We start from the raw sequence: 21,769 nt of genomic DNA, 5'->3' as shown, positions 1-21,769 counted from the left end.
GGGGGCCCCACGCCTGCTGCTGCCCCACCCTGTATGATGGGGGCTCAGGCCGGGGGCCAGGGTGGCCAGGCCGGAGGGCTCTGCGCAGGGCGCCCCAGGAACCCCCCCCGCCCCCCCGGCGGTCCCTCTGGCCGGGCACGGCACTCACCAGGATCTGCACGGTGAGCAGCCCCTCGCCGGCATCGCGGGCGTCGATGGTGAACTCCACGGGCAGGCTGGCGGGGATGCCGGCGGCGCTGAGGCCCGGCCCGCTGGCGCGCACCTTGCTGGCATCGTGGGCCGGAAGGACCCTGACCTTGAACGGGCTGCAGGGGGACACCCGGGCGGCCAGGGTCAGGGCTGGCTCCGGCTGCGGGGGCCCATCTGCTCGGAGCCCTGCATGCCGGGGGCACCTCGCCCGGCCTTTCTGCCACTCGTGGGCCTGGGGAGTCGGAACCAGTCCCCTCCCCAAAAAAAACCTGGAGCCGGCCTGGGACACCGTGGGTTGTGTCCCCAGAGAGGCGGAGGACGACGTGGAAAGCCTCTGCTGACGGCCCCGAGGGGCCCGTCCAGCCACGCCGTTCGGGCAAGGCGGACAGTCGGGCAGCCCTGCGGTGGCCCCCCCCCCCGGCCTCGGACGCGGGGCCACGTTCTGCCCCGGCAGGAAGGCCTAGGCCTAGCAGGGCGGGCAGCACCGCTCGCCCCTGTGCGGCCTGGGAGGCCGGGCTTTGGGCCAGGCTAAAAGCAGAGACACCGTCCAGCCCGCCCCTCGGGAGCGGCGGCACGCGGCCGAGATTCCCGGCAGGCCGGACGCCCGCCAGGGCAGGCCAACGGGCCGCGTGGGCCGCGGGGGCAGATGGACGGGCGCAGGTGACCCGGGACGGCAGGCCGGCCGCCCTCCTCGGCCCGGGGAGGCAGCCAGAGGCGTGCCGGGCTCCAGCGGCCCGGCCCGGCCCGGCCCTGCGCCCCCTGGCCAAGGCATGCCCGGCCCGGCCACGCCGAGGGAGCCCTCCCCACCCCCCAGGGCTCACCTGCGAGGCACGTCTTGCCCGGCGTACTTGACCAACGCCGTGTACGGCCCGTCCGTGGCCGGGGTGTAGTTCACCTTGTGAGTGCCGTCTCCGTTGTCCCGCACCTCCACCGGCTCGGCCACGCCTGGGCAAGCAGCAGGGAAACGGGGCACCCGGTCAGCCTCGGGACCAGCCCGCCCTGCCCCGAGGGGGGCTACGGCGAACGCGGACTGGCCGTCCAGCCACGCACCCCACGGAGGCGGAAGGCCCACGCTCCCTGGCCCTGTGGGGACGCTCCGCGGAGAGAAGGGGGCCACGAAAGCCTGGCCCACGACCTGCTCCGTCCGCCCCACAACGCCCACTGCCGGACGTCGCCCGTTCTCCTGGCCAAGGCCCTTGCTGCGCCCCGAGGCAGGTGCACGGAGCCCTGTCCTGCTGCCTTCGGATTCGGAGGAACAAACGCGCTTCCCCCCGCAGGGCTTTAGTCTTAGGCCTTCCTCCCCGCCCAGCCACGTGCAGGCCCCAGTGCTCCCAGGGGGTCCCCCGTCAGGAAGCGTGTGGGATCACGCGGACGAACGCCCCCCTGCCCAGAATGGGGGCACGTCAAGGGGACGGGGTCTATTCAGGCCCACTCGGTCCCAGCACGTCGGACATTTGATACGGAAGTTCACCAGCAGCCAGTCCTAACCTGATTCCCCCCAGACGTGTTGGACTGCAACCCCCATCATCCCCAGCCAGCAGGCCCACTGATGTTGGCCATTAGGGGAGCTGCAGCTCCCCGCTTCTGAGAGGCCCGGGGTCGGGGAAGGTTGGCAAACACCAGCATGGGCCCAGCCTGCGCGGGGCGGTGCTGGGAGCGCTGGAGACCTGTGCGGCTCCCCGACTGTCTTTGGGCCAGGCCTGCTCACTCTCAGCCTCACCCCCCTCACAGGGCTGCTGTGGGGATCGCCGGGGGCTCTGCCGGCCACCTGGCTTCCTCGCAAGAGGAAAAGGGCAGGCGCTTAGTGCAGAGTGGCCTCGTTCTTATTCTGCTGCGCCCCGATAAAAGCCAGGGATTCCAAAGCCCCGCCACCCTTCCCTGGAAGCCCAGCGGAAGACAGACGGGGGGAGTCCGGCCGGCCGTTCTCCGTGTCTGCTCCAGCTGGCCGTACCTGTGGGCCCCAGGACCTTCACATCCAGGGGGGCGACCCCCGCCTTGCTGCAGTCGACTGTGAAGGTCTGGGGGACGCGAGCCCGCACGCCAGCCCCCAGCCCAGGCCCGGAGCACTTCACCTTGCTGGGGTCGACCACATCTTTGACGGGAACACGGAAGGGGCTTCCTGCAGGAAAGAAGCAGCAGCGCTGAGCCCCCTCGGGAGGAGGCCTGGATCCCCCTCGGCCCCCTCGCTCGATCGGCGCCCACGGCTGGTGTTGCTGTCCGCACGCAGCAAAGGGCCCCCAGGAATCACACACCCCGGCCAGCGGCCAGAGCACCCCAAGAGTGATCCTTTTCACGTGCGGCCGCTTCGCAGATCGCGGCTGCCAGCCGGACGTGCCACGGACGTGGCGTCTTTTCCCCGCGTGGCTGCCATCCGTGGGAGGCCCGGCAGCTGAGCCCAAGGAAGGGGTGCTCCCAGGCAGCCTGCAGCTTTGGGGCCCCTGCAGTTTGGAGCCGAGGGGGAGGCGAAGGCCAGGGGGCGAGAGTCCATCCCCGCCCGCTCCCTTCTGCCGTGGGGCAGCTCCCTTTCAGGGGAGGCCGTGAGCAGACCTCTCCCCCCAGGGGATATGGGATGCCCGTGGGGGTGCCGGAGGGCTTGGCTTCGCTCGGCTGAGGTGCAGTATGTCGGCCAAAGGGCCATTCCAGCCCACGGGGGGCCAGATCCGCTTGCTGGGATGAAATGCGTGTGATGCTGCAGCACCAAAGTGCCCCCGGGGGAGGCCAGGGGCATGCAGAAGCCCCCTAGCTCAGCGATGCTTCAGCCCTGCGTCCAGCAGCCCGGACCTGTGGCGGGACCGGTCCCCCAGGGCCTCTGGGCCACCACGTCCCACGGAGGAGCCTGCGCCGCCCATGTCCCGCCCGGGTGCAGGGGCACCCTGGGAGAGAGGTCCCGTGTGCCTTTGGACGGGCCCGGTCGCCCGTCCAATGCCCCCCACCCCTTGGCGCATGCCCCCCGAGAGGCCCCTCGCCCCACCTGGGATGGGGCGTCCCCCGAAGGTGATGTTGACGTCATAGTCGCCCGGCGTGAAGGGGATGTACTCCACGCTGCAGCTGCCGTCCTTGTTGTCCTGGCACGACATCTTGGCCTCGGAGGGGCCCTCGATGGCCAAGCCCAGGCCGCCCGTCCCCGCGCCCCTGCGCAGACGAGAGGGGCCTCAGGCGCTGAGCCCAAGAGCCGGCCCAGTGCAGCCGGTGCCGTTTCCGCACGGGGCCGGGGCGGCGACGGCGCCACGGAAGGGCTGTCCTGGCCGGTTCTGGTCCAGAGACTGGGACCCCGAGAACTGCAGTTCGCCCACCCCCCGCCCGTCCTGTCCCCCAAGAGGGCGAGATGGCCGCCTCTCGGTTCCAACTGCAGGAATTAGGTCAGGCGAGGCCGGCAACGCACAGAATCGCAGGTGCCCTTCTCCTGGAAGTCAGGGAGCTCTTGTGCGCGCCCTTCCCAGTCAGAGCTGCAGTTCAGGTTTTACGCCTTCTATTCTGAAGAACGTCAAAGCGACGCAGGCAATGAATGATAAAGGAGCTTGTAATGGTGGCGCTATGCAGAAGTTGGGAGAGGCGTCAAATCGCCACGCACCCTTCACCTGTCTGGGGCGCCCCTCCCTGGGTGGATCAGGCAACCTCTCCCTCCTCCTCTCTATTTCCCTTGACTCCGATCGATCGATGGCCCCAAGCGGCCCGCTCTCCGCCTGTCTCGAGCGCGCCAGAGTCTTCCCGGGCTGGTTCTCTCTATCGCTCTGTCGTTGCCAAAGCAAGCAGCTCCCTGGCTGGCCCCCTAGTTCCGCCGTCTCCCCTTGTTACAAGGCCACCTGTCTCTGGCCCCAGAAAAACTTCCTCAAAGTGGGGCGGGGGGGCGGGGTTTGTGCAACGGGCACAAGGTCGGAATCTTCTTGCTCCGAGGCTCGACTCTCCCCGGGAGCTTCTTGCTCTCCCAGGTGTGCCAACGACTCCTCTGCGCCGCCGGGCACGGCTCTTCTGCCCCGTCTTGGCCGGCGCTTGCGCTTTGCCAGGACCCCAAGTGGCCGCCCCGCTCTCCCTCTCGGCCGGGGGCCCCGCTGGAGCCTGGCGCCAGGGGAGGGCACATACCTGGTCTCCACGGTGAAGCGGTTCGACTTGTTCACCAGCCCGCCCTCGAGGCCGGGGCCATAGGCCCGCACGCGGCTGGGGTCGCAGCCCTCGGTCACGCCCACCCGGAAGGGGCTCTTGGGCACCGGCACGTCGTCGTACGTCACTTCCACGAGGTGCACGCCTGGAGCGCGGAGAGAGGGGCAGCTTCAGCAGTGCCGCACGCCTCCTGGCGGAGCCCGCCGCTGCTCGCTGAGCTTCCCGGCTCCGGGATTGGGTCAGTTCCTCCACAGTTGTGACCCTCCCCAGCACACCGGCCCCATAGCGAGGGGCCTCCCATGCTGTGTACCTACAGTATGGGCTGAGCAAATTCAGGGACCGGAGAGTCTCCCTGTACTTTCCCTTTCAGGGGACAAAAGTTGCTAGTCCTCAAGGAACAACGGGCATGGGGAGGAGGTGCTGAACCCTTAGAAGATGGGGAAAGGCTTGTTTGGAGTTTCTAAGAGGGGAGGGGCTACTGCCATTCGCTTGTGGAACCTCCCATATGACCAGAGGAAGCGGAATGCACTCTGCACATGACCAGAGTAAAGGCTGCGGGCAGAATTCTGGAGGACTCCGACAGGCTGAGGGCCACACCGGCTCTCGGCCCCCCGGAGTGCTAAATCCAGATTCTGCCCCTTCTTCAGCCCGGAGGGAGGGGGAAGGCTTGCAGGAGGAGCAGGGGGAGGGAGACGCACCGTCCTCGTAGGGCGTGTACTGGACGCGGTAGGTGCCGTCCCCGTTGTCGGTGATGTACGTGTCCGTCTTGGCGCCGGAGGGGTTGATGACGCGCACCTTGACGTGGCTGCCCCCGGTCTTGGTCAGCGAGCGAGCGTCCACCGTGAACTCGGTGGTGACCTCGCGCAGGACGCCTGGGGAGAGAGGGGGATGGTCCGGGTGAGCCCCCGGCCCAGGTTCCCTCTGGACTCGCCTGGGACTTTCCCAGTCCCCGGGACCGAACGGCATCCCTGCCTGAACGCAGGAGTGGCTCGTGGGACCGTCTCTGGCCCGTCGGGAGCGCCTCCGCTTAAGCCCCGGTGGGGGGCGCTCTGTGGGCACGGCACCCGGGGGCCACCCGCACCAGCAGACGAGAGAACACACCGCGCGTGCCAGAAACGCCTCCACAGAATTAGCGAGCAGAGCTCTGAACTTCCTGGAACACCCTGGAATCGCTTCGTGCAGCCCCCCCCCAGCCTGGTGCTGCCCAGAGGCGTTGGACTATAGCTTCCATCATCCCCTGACTCGAGGGCCATGCTGCCTGTGCATTAGGGGACCTGCAGTCCAACGCCTTTGCAGTGCGCCAGTTTGGGGAAGGCTGGGTGGGTGTTAAAAGGCAGAGAAGAGAGCACTCCGTGACTTGGAATTAGGAGAACGGTTTCCAAGCGGATTCCTGTGGAGGAATCTTTTCCACGGAGGTGCCACGTTCCCCAAGAAGCGGAGAATCTTCAGAACCCTGCAACTTTCTCTGCTTCCTCAGCAGCCTCCGGTAAGGTCTACGGATGTCAGAAAGACCGCCGAGCGGAGCAGCTGGATGCAGAAGCTCACTTCTGCGACCCGGTGCCCTCCGAGAAGGCTGCTGAGCAGGTATATCGGTGCCCACGGGAGTGAGGAGAGAGACGAAGCCCCTTTCAGCCTCCGGGTGAAAGCAGCCGAAGGGAGCAAAAGACGAGAGGGAGGGAAGCCGAGCACGGAGGGAAAGGCGAGGCGTTCACAGAGGGCCCAAGGGAGAACGGAGGGCGAGCTGTGCGCATCAGTCAACGCGGTGGCTCAATTTATCCGTGGAAAAATGAGGTGAAATTCGGAGAGTTTCGTACAGGCAAAGATGAAGTAGCTAAATTTTATCTAAATGCCCACGGATGCAGACGGTCTCCCTCCCTCCCTCCCTCCCTCGTAATTGTGCTCTCTGTGCCGTGGGTGTCTGGCCCTCTTGGGTCCTGATCCAGCGCTTCCCATGGGACTGGCCCCCTTTCTCCCAAATGCCGCTCATTTGGGGGCTTTCTCGTGCCTGCACAGCATCTCCCTCCGATCTAGAACACGGAAATGCTTCCAGCAGGGCTGCTTAACAGCCACAAGGGCTTAAAGAGAAGGCGGGCAAGTACGGGACATTTGGCCCCGCTGCCCCGCCTCCACCACCAGCGGGCGGAACGACGCCCCAAAGCCTCTCGGCACTGAGGCTGCCGTCCAGCTGCGGGAGAGTCCCTCTCCTCAAACGGGTGCTCAGTCGGGGCCCCCGGACCCGTGCGGCCCACGGGGACGCCTCGGGAGGGCGAGCCGGGCACACGGCACGCCGCCCAGCCTTACCTCGCGGCTCCACGCCGGGCCCAAAGACCTTGACGTTGCTGGTGTCCACGGCGGGGTCGACGTTGACGCGGGCGGGGAACTTGGGCACGGGGTAGCCGCCGTACTTGATGGTGATGGTGTATGTGCCGGGGAAGGAGGGGATGTAGGTGATGCTGTAGGTGCCGTCGCTATTGTTCTGGATCACGACCTCCGCCTTGACGCCCGAGTCGGAGATGATCTCGATGGTCAGCTCGGCGTCGCCCGCCTTGGAGCAGTCCACCATGAAGGTGGCCACCTCGCCCACCTTGCCGCGCTCCAGGCCGGGCCCGCTGGCCGTGACCTTGGAGGGGTCGAAGACGGGCTTGATGTCTGCCTTGAAGGGCGAGCCGGGGATGTGCGCCTCCGCGAAGAGGATGTTGATGGCGTACTCGCCGGGCTCGGTGGGCAGGTAGGAGACGGAGCACGAGCCGTCCCCGTTGTCCTGGCACTCGATCTTGGCCTCGCACGGGCCCTCCACGGTCAGGCCCAGCCCGCCGGTGCCGGCCCCCTTGGTGTCGATGGTGAAGGGCGCCAGCTTCCCGACGAAGCCGCCCTTCAGCCCCGGCCCGTAGGCGCACACCTGCAGGGCGAGCGCAGCGTCAGTGCCCAGCCCGGCCCCGCAGGAGCCCTCCCCGGCGCAGCGGGGGGAAGCGGGACGGCCCCCGCCGGCCGGGCTGCCCCCCGGGTCCGAGCCAGCGGGGTCGCCGGCATTTGGCCTACGACCCCCTCGTCCTCTCCATCGGCTATGCTGCCTGGGGCCGATGGGAGCGGGAGACCAGGATGTTTGGTGGACGACAGGGAGGCCACGCTGTCCAGCGCAGATCTCCAGCGGGCATCTTCCCCAGCAACACTGGGCGATGCCCGTCTCGACCCCGGGGCCTCCGGAGGGGAGGGAGGCAGGAGCAGGCTATCTGGGGCTACCAGTCCGGACAGCTACACGTTCCCTCCAGCATCAAAGGCACCGCCTGCGTGCCCCAGTTTGGGGGCACAGGGCTGGGGGGACACTGGGGCACTCCGGTCCACCTTGCAGGTCCCCATGGGCAGCTGGCCAGCCCTGTGAGCACAGAATGCTGGACCGGATGCATCCCACACCCAGCCTGATCTCAGGTGCTCCGAACACAGGCCGCAGTGCAAAGCTCAGGTCGGCCGGACGACAGCCCTTCCGGAAACCGCCTGCGTCTGCGTAAGTGAGGCTGTTCTCCACAATGAGCACACCTATCCACTGCATGTGTGTGTGTGTGGGGGGGGCACTGGCCTACCTTACAGGGGTGTTTTAGGATTCCCGGGACCCAGTGCGTCTGCTCAGCAATGCCTCTTTGGAGCCGTGCCACCCACAGACCACCTGTGAGCAGGACGCTGGCCTCTGCTCCGGCCCGGGAGGGCCCCCCGCCCGCAGACCGCGGCCCCACCGGGCACTCGCCTTGGATGGGTCTGGCGGCATGACTGCCTCGACCGCGAACGGGCTGCCCGGCACGGGGTTCCCGTCGTAGGCGACGTCCACCTTGTAGGGGCCCTCCTCTGGCGGCATGTACTTCACGGAGTGGCTGTCCCTGGTGGTGCCCGTCTCCACCTTGCAGGGGATGGGGCGGCGCGAGGGGGAGCTGATCTTCACGTCCACGTTCCCCTGGCCGCCGGCCCCCTTGGTGAGGACGGCGAACTCCTGGTCGCGCCCCACGTCCACCTCTGCAGGGAGGGGGACACAGGGGAGCGGTGGGCCGGGTGGCCTGCCACATTCCTGCCCAGCCCCACCCCATGGCCAAGGGCGCCAACCCGGGCGGCCCCGGGGGCGGCGGCGGCTGGAAATGATGCCCAAGCGGGGCCCGCAGCCAAGCCGGCTCAGGCGCTGGAATGCTACTGGGCCGGGAGAAGCGGCAGGCAAGCCCTACCGGCCTCCACCTCTGGGCTGCTGGTGCACCAGCGAGGCAGAAGCGTGGCACCCGGGCCAGACCTCGGCAGTCACGCCAGGGAAGCCCGCTGGGCGTGGGTGGCCCCTTCAGGCAGCACAGCAGCGGGAAGACGGGTCTGTGCCGCTGAGAGGCCACCTTCTTCCTTTATTTAACACCCAGGCCACAGAATCAGCGAATGGCAGGGCTGGACGGGGCCGTGAGGGCCACAGGGCCCACCGCTGCTGGCGCAGGGCACCAGGTCACACCGCCCCACTCAGGGCCCAGGAAGGGGCGTGTTTGGAAGGGGGGAGGCAGGAAAACGCCCTCCCGAGCTGTGCTTGCTGCACCCACGGAGGACCCTTCGGGGCTGGGGAAGCAGCCCGGATGCCCCCCGTGGGATTTTCAGATGGGGGGTGTGCATGAAGCATCGCCAGAGGCCCCCAGATGGTGCTGAGACAACGTCATGCAGGTGTGAGCAGAAAGTAGCACTGCCAGCGCTCTGGGCTCGGGCTCCCAGCATTCCCTCGGTGGCCCGTGCTGGCGGGGCCTTCTGGGAGTTGCGGTCCCAGACCGGAGGGCAATCCACCGCCTGCCCTCCAGCGTCATCGGTGGTGCGCTGCTGGTCTCTCCAACCCAGGTCCACCTGCCCGGGGCCGGATTGTGCCCATTTCTCTTCCCAAGACCCCACTCACTGTTGCTCAGCCCTTGCACTTTGACCTTGCTGAGGTCGAGGGGCGGAGCCACGTGGACCGGGAAGGGGCTCTTGGGAATGGGGTCTCCTCCGTAGGTCACCGTCACCACCATGTTACCCTGGAGGGAAGAGCGGGGAAGGCGGATCAACACCAGGCTCCAACTATGCACGGGAGGGGCCTTCGCCCCGTGCACGCACGGCACATGCCCAGAGTGTGATCCCAGGGCCAGGGGGGCTCCACAGCAGGGGTGCCGGGGGGCCCAGGGGGCTGCCGAGAGGAGGTGGGGGAAGCGCCGGCTCACCTGCTGCACGGCCGTGTACTTGACGGTGTAGGAGTAGTCGTGGTTGTCGATGATCTCGAAGTCGCGCACCACCTCGCCCTTCATGGCGCCGGCGAAGTGCACCTCTGGCTTGGCCTTCCCGGCCCCCTTGGTGAAGACCGTGAAGTGGGTGGGCTTCCCGACCTCCACACCTGGGAAGGCAGAGGCTCTCAGCGCCCGGCCACAGGTGCCAGGGAGGGACCCCCCCCCCGGAGGAGGGGGGCCCCCAGCATGCTGCTCCAGGTCCGGCGAGGCCTGGGGGACTCTGGGAGCTGCAGCACGGCGCAAGCCGGCACAGCGTGTGGCAGACGGCACAGGGGCAACCAACGCCCCGCTGCCCACCCCCGAGGCGGCTCCGGGACCCCGCGGCGCTGGGCTGCAGAGGGGCGGCTGCCACGGCTCTGCCCGCTCGGCCTCAGCCCTCCGCCCAGAAGCCGCCTCTTCCTGGACCCCACGGACGCCCCTCTCCGTGGGGGCTCTGCCCCCCCCCCTCAGCCGTGGCTCACCTGTGCGGTTGAGCCCAGGCCCCTCGGCCCGCACTTTGCTGGCGTCGTGGGAAGGGTCCACCTTGATATGGAAGGGGCTGCTGGGGATCTCCTGTGGGGGGGGGGGCACAAAGAAAGTAGAGGCGGAATGAAGGCTGGCCGGCGTGGGCAGCCCGCCTCTCCCCCAGCCAGCTCCTCCAGGGCCCATCCCTCCAGGAGCCCCTCCCCCGCGGCCCCCGCCACTCACGCTCCTCCCCCTCCTCATCATCCGGGCTGCTGCCCCCCTGGAGGCAGGGAGGAGGACGGCAGGCCCCCGGGCCCCCGTCCCTCCCTCCGTGCCCTCTCCCCACCCCACGGCTGCCCAGGCCGCGGGGAGAGGCAGGCCGTGCCGGTGAAGGGGAGCACCAGGTCCTGGACCCTCGCCTGCGGGCCTGAGACAGGAGCCCCCCGTCCTGCCCTGGGGGAGCTCGACCCTTGGGCGGGGGAGCAGCCCACGCCGCCCCTTGCAGCAGGCCCCGATCCCCGCACCCCCACTCGCGCGGGGCCCCCACCTGGTTGGCGAAGAGCACCATGATGGTGTGACGCCCGGGGCCGGGGGGCGTGTACTTGACGGTGAAGGTGTCGTTGTCGTTCTTGATGATGTCGAAGTCGATGTCGGCCTCGACTGGCCCCACCACGCCGGGGGCGCACTTGATGCCGATGCTGACGTCCCCTGCGGGACAGGCGTGGCTGCGCTCAGCGGGGGCGGGGGCACGGGCGGGCGAGGGGCGCCCCAGTCGCCCCGCCGCGCCCCACCAGCGCGCCCGGAGGCCCTCGCGGAGAGGGCCGCGCCCTGGACCACGGCAGCGCCGGAGCTCCGCGGCCACCTCGTGCCCGGAGGAGCCTGGCGGGCGGCCACTGCTCCGGCCCCTTACCTTGCCCGGCCTCGCTGCAGTCCACCGTGAAGTAGGTGGGCTCGTTGGCCTTCAGGCCCGTCTTCTCGACCCCGGGCCCGTACACCTTGACCTTGCTCGGGTGGCTCCCCTCGCCAACGGCCACCTGCCGGACGGAGGAAGGCCGGGGTGATGCTCCACGCTCGGGCCAGCCCTGCACAGCTCAGGAGCCCGGGGGTGGGACAGGAGGCCTCCCCTAACGCCCCCCCCCCCGGATGCTACACTCAACATCGGGGCCTTCCTCCAGCAACTGCCTCCAAGGGAGGCTTGGCTGGCGCAAAACGGAGGTGGCTTCTCTGTGGGGGCCCCCAGTTATGGCACGGACCCTCCGCGGAGGCACCCGGTGCCGGCGTCTTCTCCCACGGCACCCGGAGGCGCCCGCCCTCCCCCGAGGCGCCGCACGGCTTCAGACTGGAGCCGTTTCGGGGGGCAAAGAGTCGGTCTTGGCCGCTCCTAGGCTTGCGGCGGAATCCCGTGGCCGACTGAGACGTCTGTCGCCTCATCTCTGGCCGGGGGGGGGGCTGCCACCCAGAGAGCGCCATAGATCAATACTGTCGATGGCCCAGTTCATCGGAAGGCAGCTCGTCACCAACGGCAAGCCAGCGGCGCCCCGTGAAGTTCACCCGCCCCCGGACGCGACTCACGGGCCTCTCCTCCCGGGGCGAGACCCGGCACGGCCCCCACGCGAGCGCCACTCACCCGGAAGGGGCTCTTGGGGATGTTGACGCCCCCCCAGCTGATGATGATGGTGTGCTTGATGGGCTTGGTGGGGACGTAGAGGCAGGAGAAGGTCCCGTCCCCGTTGTCCTTGACCTTGATGTCGATGGGAACGCCCTCCGCATCCTGGGAAGGAGGAGGCCATCGGGTTAGCGGCCCGTTTCGGGGCGCCGCCCCTCCGTCACCCCCCAGGGTGGCCACGGAGTGGAAACGTGGGGCGACCCATGATCATGGCAGCGCTGAAGCTACCCCCGTTCTCCGGCTCGGCGCCAAGCGTTTCGCTGGCGTTTGTCCCGGAGGGCTTTCCTGGACTCCTGCGTCCTCTCGCGATGCTCCTCAACCTCTGATTCACCCCAAGGAGCGCCGAAGGCCACAGCGATCCGGGGCAGCCACCCCAGAGCTACTCGGGAGTCAGGCCCCCGTGGGGAGACCCAGAATCCCTTGCTCCCTACCTGGGCGTAGATCTTGAGTTCTGCTTTTCCGGCTCCCCTGGCGTCGATTGTGAACTCCGCCGGTTTGTTCACGATGCAGCCGACGGGCTCCAGGCCCGGGCCGAAGGCTTTCACCTGGGGGGGGGCAACCATGAGTGGGGGCGAGACGGGCAGGACAAGGCGCCTGGACGCTCTGCCGGCCGCTGGGGCTCTGCCGCCGCAGCAACCCCGCTTCTCCTCCACTCTGTTCTTATTCTCGCTTCCTAGGCGATTAGCCTTGACTTGCGTCCTTTCTTGTCGTCAAAGAAAAACGACCGGAGGCCTCACACGATAAAACTTAAACGGCTAAAATAATCCTGCGCTAAAATGCCGCCACCCCCTCAAACCATGAAGACGCGAGCGGCAACTCAACAGCTCGACCGGTGCACAAGCCGGCCCGTGAGATGCCACCTGACGCTTGGGAAGAGACCAGACGCACAGGCAGGAGCCTGAACCGGGGCCTGGAAAGACGACCGCACTGGCGCCAGGCGGGCCTTGCAGGGGGAGCATTCTGCGGCTTGGGGCCGCCACCCAAAAGGCCCCGTTGCCATCCTCCGAGCTGCCTTCCCAAGAGGCACTCAGAGAGCCTAAGGGGTGGGGGTGCCTGTGGGGAGGGGGCAGGCAGTTCTTCCCGGCCGAGCCAAGGATGGGGGGCTGTCCTGGGCAGAGGCTGCCGCTGGGGGAGGCCCACCTTCTCCGGGAAGTACTCGTTGGTGGCAGGCAGGATGTGGGCGATGAAGGGACTGTCCTTGATGTCCTCGTCGTCGCAAATCACGTGCACGGCGTAGTCGCCCGGCTCGGTGGGCCAGTAGCGGACGTCGCAGGACCCGTCCCCTTTGTCGTCGCACTCGATCTTGGCCTGTGAGGGACCCTCGATGGAGAAGCCTGCAGGGAGGGGGCGGGGGGCAACAAGCGGCTCAGGCAGGGCGGGGGCCTCTGGGGGGGCTCCTCCAACCGGCAGGTCTGCCACCGAGCGCTGTGACCTCACCGGCCAGTCCAGCCCTCCCTGACTGCAGTTCCCATCATCCCCATCCAGCAGGGCCACCATGGCCCACCGCCCCCAGTTTTATCTCTCTCCCCACCAGCGCACACCCTCCGCAAGAGGGAGGGGCCAGACCGGGGGCCCTGAAATGAGCCGAGACCCAGACGATAATTCCCCCCTTTCACATGGCCTGCAAAGCTCAGGGGGATGCTAAAAGCACCGCCTTCTCTTAATTAGACTCAGGTACGAGAGGCGCTTTGTCTGTATGTTTTTCTCAGCATTCGGTAATTATTTTGCAATTTGAAAAGGAGCAAAAAGCCCCACAGTCAAGTGCTAGATCGTTCTGGAGCTGAATCCCAAACTACGCACTCTGAGGAGGCAGGCGGAATGAGGGCTTTAATAACGTGGGTGCCTGAAAGGAAGACGACCATGCCTGTCCCTGCTGCAGCCCCCACGCCAGCCCCCCAGCCTCCCCCCAGCGCCCCCATGCCACCCTGCTCACCCAGGGTGCCCACTTCCGTGCCGATGGCCTCAACCACAAAGTCTGCTGACTTGCCCACCATGCCGGTCTCCAGGCCGGGCCCCCAAGCACGGACCTTCTGCACGCCGGCCTCCGGGCCCACCTGCACCTCGAAGGGGCTGGGGGAGAGACAGAGAGAGACACGCGGCAGGTCAGGGGGGCCTCCTGCGGGGGCCTCGCTTGAACCCGCCCCGAACTTGAGCCGGGGCAGGCGGGGGATCAAGCACTGGGGACACGCTCAAGGATCCCGCTTGCCTTTTGAAAGCCCCCAAACCTTGTGCATAATTTATTCTGGAATTCCCGGGGGGGGGGGCCAGGAGCTATGCCGGCCAGGAAAACCTGACTCCCTTGACCACCCAGAAATGCATTTAGCCGCCCTTCCAGCGGCCACAATCCCAGCAGGCGCGCCCCACACACAGTGCACACTTTCGAGCGTATCTTCACGAGCAGACAGGCAGACAGACGCCTGAAATTCCCAGGGGGGCGAATTCTGCTCCCGGTGCTACACTCTGTTCGGTGTCTGCAAGCACCAGGAATGGGGAGCGTCTGCCCCTCTCATCGTCGCTGGACCGCAACTTCCACAAACCCCAAGCCAGCACGGCCAAAAGACAGGGGAGGATGGGAGTTGAAGTCTATCAACCGCTGCCAGGCAAGGCGTCCGCTGCCCCCTCCCCGGGCAGAGGGAAGGCACCTGCGCTCCTACCTCCTTGGGATGGCGTATCCGCCCCAGGTGATGGACACCACGTACTTCCCGGGCACCACGGGGTAGTACTCGCACTCATACACGCCGTCGCCCACGTCCCGGACTTTCACTGGCTCCTCGGTGCCTTCTGTGGGGGACCGGGAGGGAAGGGAACGGTTGAAATGCTGGCCCCAGAGCTGGCCAAGCAGCCCACCCGGCCGGACGCGGCCTTGGTCTTTTGGTCGCTTCTTACTGTATGATTTCGTATAATTCTGCGTGCATTGATTTATTTATTAGATTTGAATGAAAGCTGCCCATTGGCATCACGCTCTCTGGGCCACTGCCGTAGCAATCATAGAAACACAGAAACAGGGCGAGCCAGAAGGGGCCTCCTGGGCCATCTAGTCTGACCCCCGGCTCCAGCCGGCTCCACTCACGACATGCCCAGCATGTGGACGTCCAGCCTATCCTTGAACACCCTCACCAATGGGGCCTCAACCACCTCCCGGGGAAGCCCTTCCTTCCACGCCGCGCTGTGCCCCGGGGGGGGGGGGCGGCCGCTCAAGTGGGCAGGCGTGCGCGCCTTCCAGCTCCCCCCTCACGGGGGCAGCACCGCCCAGGCCGACCAGACTGCGAGAAGCACCTGCTGCCCGGAGGCACCACGGCCGGGCTGTCACCTGGGCTCCCAAGTGCCCTTGCGCCTGGGCAGCTTGGAGGGAGCAGCAGAGGGGACTGCCTCCCCCAGACCCCCGGGGGGTGGAAGCAGCAGGCACAAACCCCCCCACGAGGTTAGGTTGCAGCCTGGGAGGAAAGTCCCGGGGGCAGCAGCTGACGCCATCACCCGGCCTGCGGGCCCGGCCTCGCTGCCCCACGTGGCTCCCGCCCGCGCTCCGCACCGCTCCCGCAGCAGAGAGAACAGGGGGAGCGCTCCCGGCACGTACTTGGCCCCTTGACCACGACCTTCAGCTCCCCGGTGCCGGCTCCCTTGGTGAAGACCTTGAAGTCAGCCAGCTCCTTCACGCGCACCCCCTTCGGCTGGAGCCCCCGGCCCGTGGCCCGGCAGGCGTTGGGGCTGCAAGCTGCAGAGGCGAGAGGAGAGGAGAGCACCGGGGTCAAGGGAGGGGCGACCGTGGGTCTCGCCCCGCTTGCCGCACTCCATGCAGCCGGCCTCTGGGAACCCAGACAGGCACCCTTGCAGGGCAGCGCGGCAGAGTGGGCGGAGCATCAGGCGTCGTCCAGGGCCGGCCTGGCACCCCAGAGGCAGGAAGGGCCCTGGCCGGCCAGGCAAGTCGGTGCCCCTCGCGCACGGGGACCGGGCCCGTCGGGCTCCCGGGCGGCTCGGATGAGGCCCGCCACGCTCCGTCTCTGACGCATAAGCAGCGCAAGCGGCAGGCGCTGGCCAGCAGGGGCCTCTCCAGAGTTCGGCTAGGACTTGCCGGCGTTTGCAAGACGGGATCGGCTCGGGGGTCTGTGGGGCGGAGGGAGGGGCCAACGGGCTTGCGCAAGAACCAGAAAGGGCAAAGGTCACAAGCATCCCGGCTTCAAACTCCAAACCTCCCACAAACCTCCATAAAGCAGACTTTTCTGGTCTGGCACCCTCGAGAGGCGTGGCTCTGCAAGACCCATCATCCCCAGGCAGCACAGTCCCTGGCAGAGCCGGCTGGGGGATTCTGGGAGTTGCAGTGCAACACTTCTGCAGGCCGCCAGGTCGAGGGAGGTTCGCTGACCCGAATGCAGCTTCCGCTGCTGGCCTGCTCCGTTTAATCGCGTTCAGCTGCTTGAGCCATGCGCGATCCGCCCAGAAGCAGGCGCCCCAGCCTGGAAGCAGCCACGGCCAGTGGCCCAGTCCGGAGGAAGAGCTGGGGTGCGAGGGCAGGGAGTGCCTCCTCTCGCCGTCAGGAAATATCCAGCCCCCCAAAACACACCCCAGCTCCGCCTGCACGTCGCGCCCTGCTCTCTCCGGCACGCCCCCCCCCCCCCCGCCTTGCCACATGCTCCCCCTTCCGGCAGCTCCGGCCCGGATTGGAGGACCGGCTCACCCATGCGCTCATGCCATCCGGCCCAGGCGCAACGTTTCCTGCCCGGCGCATCCTGCGGCTCCATGCAGGGTCTTCCCCAGCGCTTGCGCTGACGTGAAAGCCCCGGGAACCAGGGCTACTTTGTTGGGGACGGGGAGGCAGAGGGTTGTGGATGATGGAACGAGCCATGGTTGGTTAGTGCGTGGGTGGTGAGGGTTCGCGTTGCGGGGGCAGGCGCAGGCAAGACCACGACCCCAGGAGGCAGCGCGGGCCGTGGGAGACACTCGGGGCTTCCCGGGCAGGCACCGTCGAGGACCTCTCCGCGCACACGCCACAGCCAGGCGGACGCGGGAGACGCATGGAAAGGGCCGGCGGGGCGGGGCGAGCCCGGGTCATGCGCAGGAGGCTCCCTGAGCAAGCGGGGCGGGCGGGCATCGCAGCCTGGTCGGAGCTGCCCTGGCCGTCTCCGGGGAGGGAACCCCTGCCTAGGGTGCGGGGATCGGTCCTGCCGGCTCTGAGTCCTCAAGAGAACGTCTGCAGGCAGGGCAGGCCGGCTGGCGAGGGTGCAGCTCACCGGGGGCTTCGAACGGTGGGCTCGGCACTGGCCCCGTGGCCGCACGGCTTTGCCACAGCGGCCACAATAAAGGAACGGAGGCTGGCACGGTGCAGGCGATGGGCATCGGGCCAGTGAGCGCCGTCCGCCCGGGTCAGCGGGCAGGGAGTGCGGCCGAGGGCCCCCACAGGCCCCCTGGTGGCTCCCGGCCACGGGCACTGGACCACCTCGCTCGGAAAGGCCCCGCTCTCGGGGGGCTGGTGGCATTCTGGACCCAAAGGCCGTCTGTGCCCTCCTGTCCCCCCCGAGCCCCCCGCCAAACACCCCCCCGGGGCCGGCTCGTGCCACACAGACGCCGGCCGAGGCCATGCCAGGAAGCGCAGGCACCAGCAGCCCGTAGCCAGGCTGGGACTACTAACTTGGTTTGCGCGGCTTGGGCAGGAGGGGGGGTGGGGCTTTCTTGGCCGCGTCAGCCGGTGGGGTGCGGACGGACTGAGGGATGATCTGAAGGGGGGAGACGCCGGGCGGAGGCGGGGGCCGCGGCGCTGCGGGGCAGAGGAGAGAGCAGAGGGGAGTTAGTGGTGTGTCGTGGGGTGAGGAAGCGGGGAGCCCAAGAGCTGGCCGGGGCCCCCACCCCCGGGGGGGGCGCCTGCACTCCCAAGAGGTGGCTGGCCCGTCGGGCAAGTCCCAGCTTCCCAGTGTCTGCCTGGGCTATCGCCCGCCCTCGGCTGGGATCTTGGCCCTGGAGCCCCCTCCTCAAAGGCCCCGTCAGAGAAAGGGTGCCGCTTCTTCCCCATGCTTAAGGGCCCGTGGCCCACCTTGCCGGCAGGAGCGGGCAACCCCTCCCTGGCCTGCAGTAAGCCCGAAGGAGCCCCCTCCCCATCTTCCTAGCCCACCCCCAAGTGAGGTCCAGGAGAAGGGTCCCCGCCCCAGCCCAGGGACAGCCCCGCCAGGAAGAGGCTTCTCTGGGCCTGGAGCTCAAGGCTGCTTCCCAGCAAGGGCGCTGTGGGGGCTGCTGTGGGGCCCCGGCGTGTTTCTGCCCCGCAGAGACCGGGACCCCGAGGGCAGCCTCCGGGGAACAGCGAGGGCGACAGCTGGCTGCTCAGACGTCTGGCAGGGGAGCCCTCCACTAGCATGACAGAGGCCACGCCATCGATATCACGATCACCCGGCCTGTCCACCTGTCTCCCAAGAAGCACAGGGTGGTGCTGTTTGTTCCTGACACAACAACCCTGCGAGGTGGCTGAGGCTGAGAGACTGCACCACGGAACACAGAATGAGAGCGAGTCAGAAGGGGCTCCTGGGCCATCTAGTCTGACCCCGGCTCCAGCCGGCTCCGCTCACGCCATGCCGCCATGCGCACATCCAGCCTATCCTGGGGTTACCCTGCCCGTCTGTCGCATCCCCAAAAGGGATGTGGGTCCGGCACGGAGCCGCGGAGTCTCCCCTGGCAGGCCAAGGCTTACGTCCCCAGAGGCGAACGCTTCCGACGGGCTGGTGTTAAGGAACTCGTTAGAACGGCATTGGAGATGGGATGGGATGGGATGGGATGGGATGGGAAGCGTGGGGGGCGGGGAGGGGGGGTGGATTAGAAGGGATCCCCGGCCGGGCACGCGAGGGGGCTGCGGGGCGGCCGCCGGCCTCACCTTCTGCCACGTTGACCGTGAAGGGGCTCTTGGGGATCTGGGCCCCGGCGAAGGTGACGTGGACGGCGTGGGGCCCCTCCAGCACGGGGCGGTAGGTGCACCGGAAGATGTTGTCGCCCTTGTCCTCCAGCGCCACCTCCACGGTGTCGCGGCGGCCCTGCGGATCCACGATCACCACGCCCACGTCGCCGGTCCCCGCACCTGGAAGCAGAGGTGGCACTAGTGGTGCGCCCGGCCCGGCGTGAGGCTGCCTGGCGTGCCTGGCCCGGGAGAGGCCCGGGGCCACGGGCCGCGGGCAAAGCGGGGTCCCCGGAGCCTGCGTCGGCCTCGCCTGGGCCATGAGACGCGCCCAGGAGGGCCGCTGGCACGGGGAGCTATCCAAATGGCTCAGACCATCCGGCGTGGAGGAGGTCTATCAAAGCTCTCAGCCAGGTCGACTTCGTGGAGCCTCCCAAGCCAGGAGCAGTGCACCTTGGAAAAGCCCGTGCTGGGAGCCAGCGACCCATGAGGGCTGCGCCCTTCGAGCCCTTCTTGTCCGCCTCCCGGAGACGCCCCGCTGGCCACAGTGACCAGCCAGACGCTGGGCCGCCGGGCCGCCCCGGCAGGGCTCTCCTCCTTTCGCGAGGCAGACCCAGCGGGTGCCAGCCGTCCGCCCATGCCTGTGGCGGGACGGAGCGCGAGCCCCGCGCCCGGGACGGCACTCACCCGCCGTGTAGATGTCGAAGTAGGTGGGCTTGTTGGCCACGTTGCCCACGGGCTCCAGGCCGGGCCCCCGCGCAGTCACCTTGTTGGCGTCGCCCAGCGCCATGCCCACGTTGACCGCGAAGGGGCTCTTGTCGATGTTCTGCCCCGCGAAGAGCACCGTGACCTGTCCGGGGGCACGGCGGGAGCAGGGTCAGTGCGGGGAGCCCGGCCCGGCCCGGCACACGCGCCAGTGGGGGGGGGGGGGCGAGAGCTGCCACGGCCTCCGGTCGGGGGTTCCCAGCCCTGGCCGTCGCCCCCCTCCCATGCACAGCAGAGCAGCCGCCCCCTCCCCCACCTGCTTCCCCCCCGGGGGGTGAGAAGGCCTGGAAAAGGGAATGGGGGGCACTAGGTGGAGATCTGCACAGGACGCGCCCGGAACTTGAGAAGTGCTGCCTCGCGTAGCGTCATTTTCTCGGAGGGCGAAGCTGCACGCCAGCTCAGAGCGCCTGCCCTTGTAGGGTAAACCAGGGAAGCCCCACACACCGAGTGTCGCTCGCAGGCCCTCCCTCTGCGCTCCCGAGAGGTGCGGGGCCGGGCGGACGGCTGGCCCAGCAGGGGAATTTCTTCCAGGAGGAAACCTGCCCTGTTGAGCTCTCTCTCTGCCACACAACAAATCTGGGGGCATTTGCGCCGTTGCGTCCTTGTAAATGGCAGGGAAAGTATTTTATGGCTGCTTTTTCAATGGACTATATTGATTTTACTGTGGTTTACGTTTCAGGTACCTTGCCCCGAGATCTTTCGCTACAGACCGACTCGTACATTCGGGAAGCCAACGGCAAAAAGCACAGCGATCCCCCAGTGAATGAGGGGGCCATGTCTCCAACCGTCAGGGCAACGCTCCGGCACGGGCTGGGCGGGGGGAGACTCACCTTATGCAGGCCGGCCACTTTGGGCATGTAGGAGACGGAATACGTCCGGTTCTTGTCGTTGTTGGCGACCACCTTGGCCTGATGGAGGAGGCAAGCAGGTATGAATCCGGGGCAGGTGAAGGGCTCCTCGCCAAAGCAGCAGGTGGGCAGGGGGCTTCCTTCTCTCAGCCTTTTAGAGGGTCTCTTGGGGTAGGGACCGCAGCAGCTTTGCCCGGCCTGGCACCCTCCAGCAGGGCTGGGGTGCACCTTTCAGCGGCTGGATGTCTCAGGCCGGCAAACGGGGGGCCCCAAGCTGGGGAAGCCCAGGGTGGGGAGAGAGAGCCCCCCTGCTGCCTCCCGTCCAGAAAGCCTCACGTGTGAACCCATTTGGATGAGAAAAGTGGCTCTCGAAAGGGGGAGAGGGGTGTCCCGCACCTCTTCCGTGTGTCCTTCGGGGTCTTCGATATACACCAGCACCTCTCCCAAGCCGGCCTCCACCGTCTCCACCGTGAAGCAGGCCGGCTTCAGCACCGTGTTCCCGTGCGGTTCGATGCCTGAAACAAGGGAGCAGAGGGTCAGCTGCCTCACGCCCCACGACTGCGGCCGCATCGGGTGCCTTCCTGGTTCTGGATCTCTGGCGGGGGAGGCCAGAGGGCGGCGAGGGCCAGAAGGGGGGCGGTGCCCCTGGAATCGGCCTTCCCCAACCTGGCCCCCTCCCGGGGTTCGCCCTGCATGCCCGGCCGCTGTGGGGTGCCCGGCTGGGGAGGGCGGAGGAGCCCCTCTTGGGAGCCCTTCGATGTACAGACGTTCAGCTGGCCGGGATTCGCGCCAGGAGCTCTTGGGGTGGGGGGTGGGGGCCACCAGCTCTGGGCCCCCCCCAGAGATGCTTCCAAGGTGAAGCATGCCATAGCGGCCCCTGCTCATCCCCCCACCCTCTCCTGGCAGTTCTTCCCCAAGGGACAGAAATCCCACGGGGGAAGCTCGTGGGCCCCGGTCGCCCTGTGTGGGCATGGACAAGCTGGCCCTGTTGGATTTTGGCCTGCCGCACATGCCTGTGAGGCCGTGGAGGGCTGCCGAGGCTGCTACAGGAAAATGCACCTCGCTGAATCCACTCCACGCATGGCCCAGGACTCCCACAGCCAAGCCCGCGAACTGCTCCCCCCACCAAGACATTTGTGGCCGTTCCGGCTGAACTCTGCAGGGCAGGGCAGGCCTTCCTGGGGAAGTTACCCACCCTAGCGGTGGGGAGGGGGCCGCTGTGCCTCCCAGCTTCCAGACCCCGAGCCCCTTTCCCGCCCGCACAAGGGCTACTTGCCGGGGCCATACGCTCTGGCCTTCTTGGGGTTGACCTGCTTCGAGTGCAGGGGGGCCCCCGGCTTCAGCTTGGCTTTGGGGAACTGCGACAGGTAGGTCATGACCGAGTGCTCGTCCACGTTGGGGTCCACAATCTCCTCGGGGGCGATCACCTGCAAGGGGGAGGAACAGAAGGTAACAGAGGAACTGGGGGGAATGCCCCGCCCCCCATTGTCGTGGCAGGCAGAAATTCAGCAAGTCCGGACATATAGAAACTCTTAGAAAGCAAGTGCCACCTTGCCCTGTTGAACCACTGCCCGTCATTCAACCATGAAAGGGATCAGAATTGCTGCCTGGGGAACGAGCCCCCCCCCCC

The 21,769-nt window shown here is 67.7% G+C and overlaps 1 protein-coding gene across 2 annotated transcripts in view; it reads right to left on the bottom strand.

The window, feature by feature from the left end:
• The window catches only part of FLNC (filamin C), a 64,620-nt gene that overhangs the window by 19,758 nt on the left and 23,093 nt on the right, over window positions 1-21,769 (bottom strand). For both annotated transcript variants that reach the window (XM_044429467.1, XM_044429459.1), the window contains exons 4-27: window positions 21,416-21,566; window positions 20,536-20,654; window positions 20,122-20,199; window positions 19,214-19,376; window positions 18,509-18,709; window positions 15,233-15,370; window positions 14,313-14,439; window positions 13,592-13,728; window positions 12,799-12,992; window positions 12,090-12,203; window positions 11,620-11,763; window positions 10,903-11,026; window positions 10,540-10,700; window positions 10,010-10,100; window positions 9,486-9,655; window positions 9,185-9,302; window positions 8,027-8,289; window positions 6,589-7,186; window positions 4,986-5,159; window positions 4,270-4,432; window positions 3,161-3,321; window positions 2,141-2,308; window positions 1,011-1,134; window positions 149-305 (exon numbers count right to left, since the gene is read on the bottom strand). In XM_044429467.1, the coding sequence (XP_044285402.1) occupies window positions 149-305; window positions 1,011-1,134; window positions 2,141-2,308; window positions 3,161-3,321; window positions 4,270-4,432; window positions 4,986-5,159; window positions 6,589-7,186; window positions 8,027-8,289; window positions 9,185-9,302; window positions 9,486-9,655; window positions 10,010-10,100; window positions 10,540-10,700; window positions 10,903-11,026; window positions 11,620-11,763; window positions 12,090-12,203; window positions 12,799-12,992; window positions 13,592-13,728; window positions 14,313-14,439; window positions 15,233-15,370; window positions 18,509-18,709; window positions 19,214-19,376; window positions 20,122-20,199; window positions 20,536-20,654; window positions 21,416-21,566 (4,038 nt within the window). The remainder of the gene's footprint in view (window positions 1-148; window positions 306-1,010; window positions 1,135-2,140; window positions 2,309-3,160; window positions 3,322-4,269; window positions 4,433-4,985; window positions 5,160-6,588; window positions 7,187-8,026; window positions 8,290-9,184; window positions 9,303-9,485; window positions 9,656-10,009; window positions 10,101-10,539; window positions 10,701-10,902; window positions 11,027-11,619; window positions 11,764-12,089; window positions 12,204-12,798; window positions 12,993-13,591; window positions 13,729-14,312; window positions 14,440-15,232; window positions 15,371-18,508; window positions 18,710-19,213; window positions 19,377-20,121; window positions 20,200-20,535; window positions 20,655-21,415; window positions 21,567-21,769) is intronic.

Source organism: Varanus komodoensis, unplaced genomic scaffold (assembly GCF_004798865.1).
Source record: "Varanus komodoensis strain SLA01 unplaced genomic scaffold, ASM479886v1 scaffold1, whole genome shotgun sequence".
Lineage (NCBI taxonomy): Eukaryota > Metazoa > Chordata > Lepidosauria > Squamata > Varanidae > Varanus > Varanus komodoensis.
The sequence above is the reverse complement of the archived record's forward strand: the minus strand, read 5'-3'. Positions and strand labels throughout refer to the sequence as shown.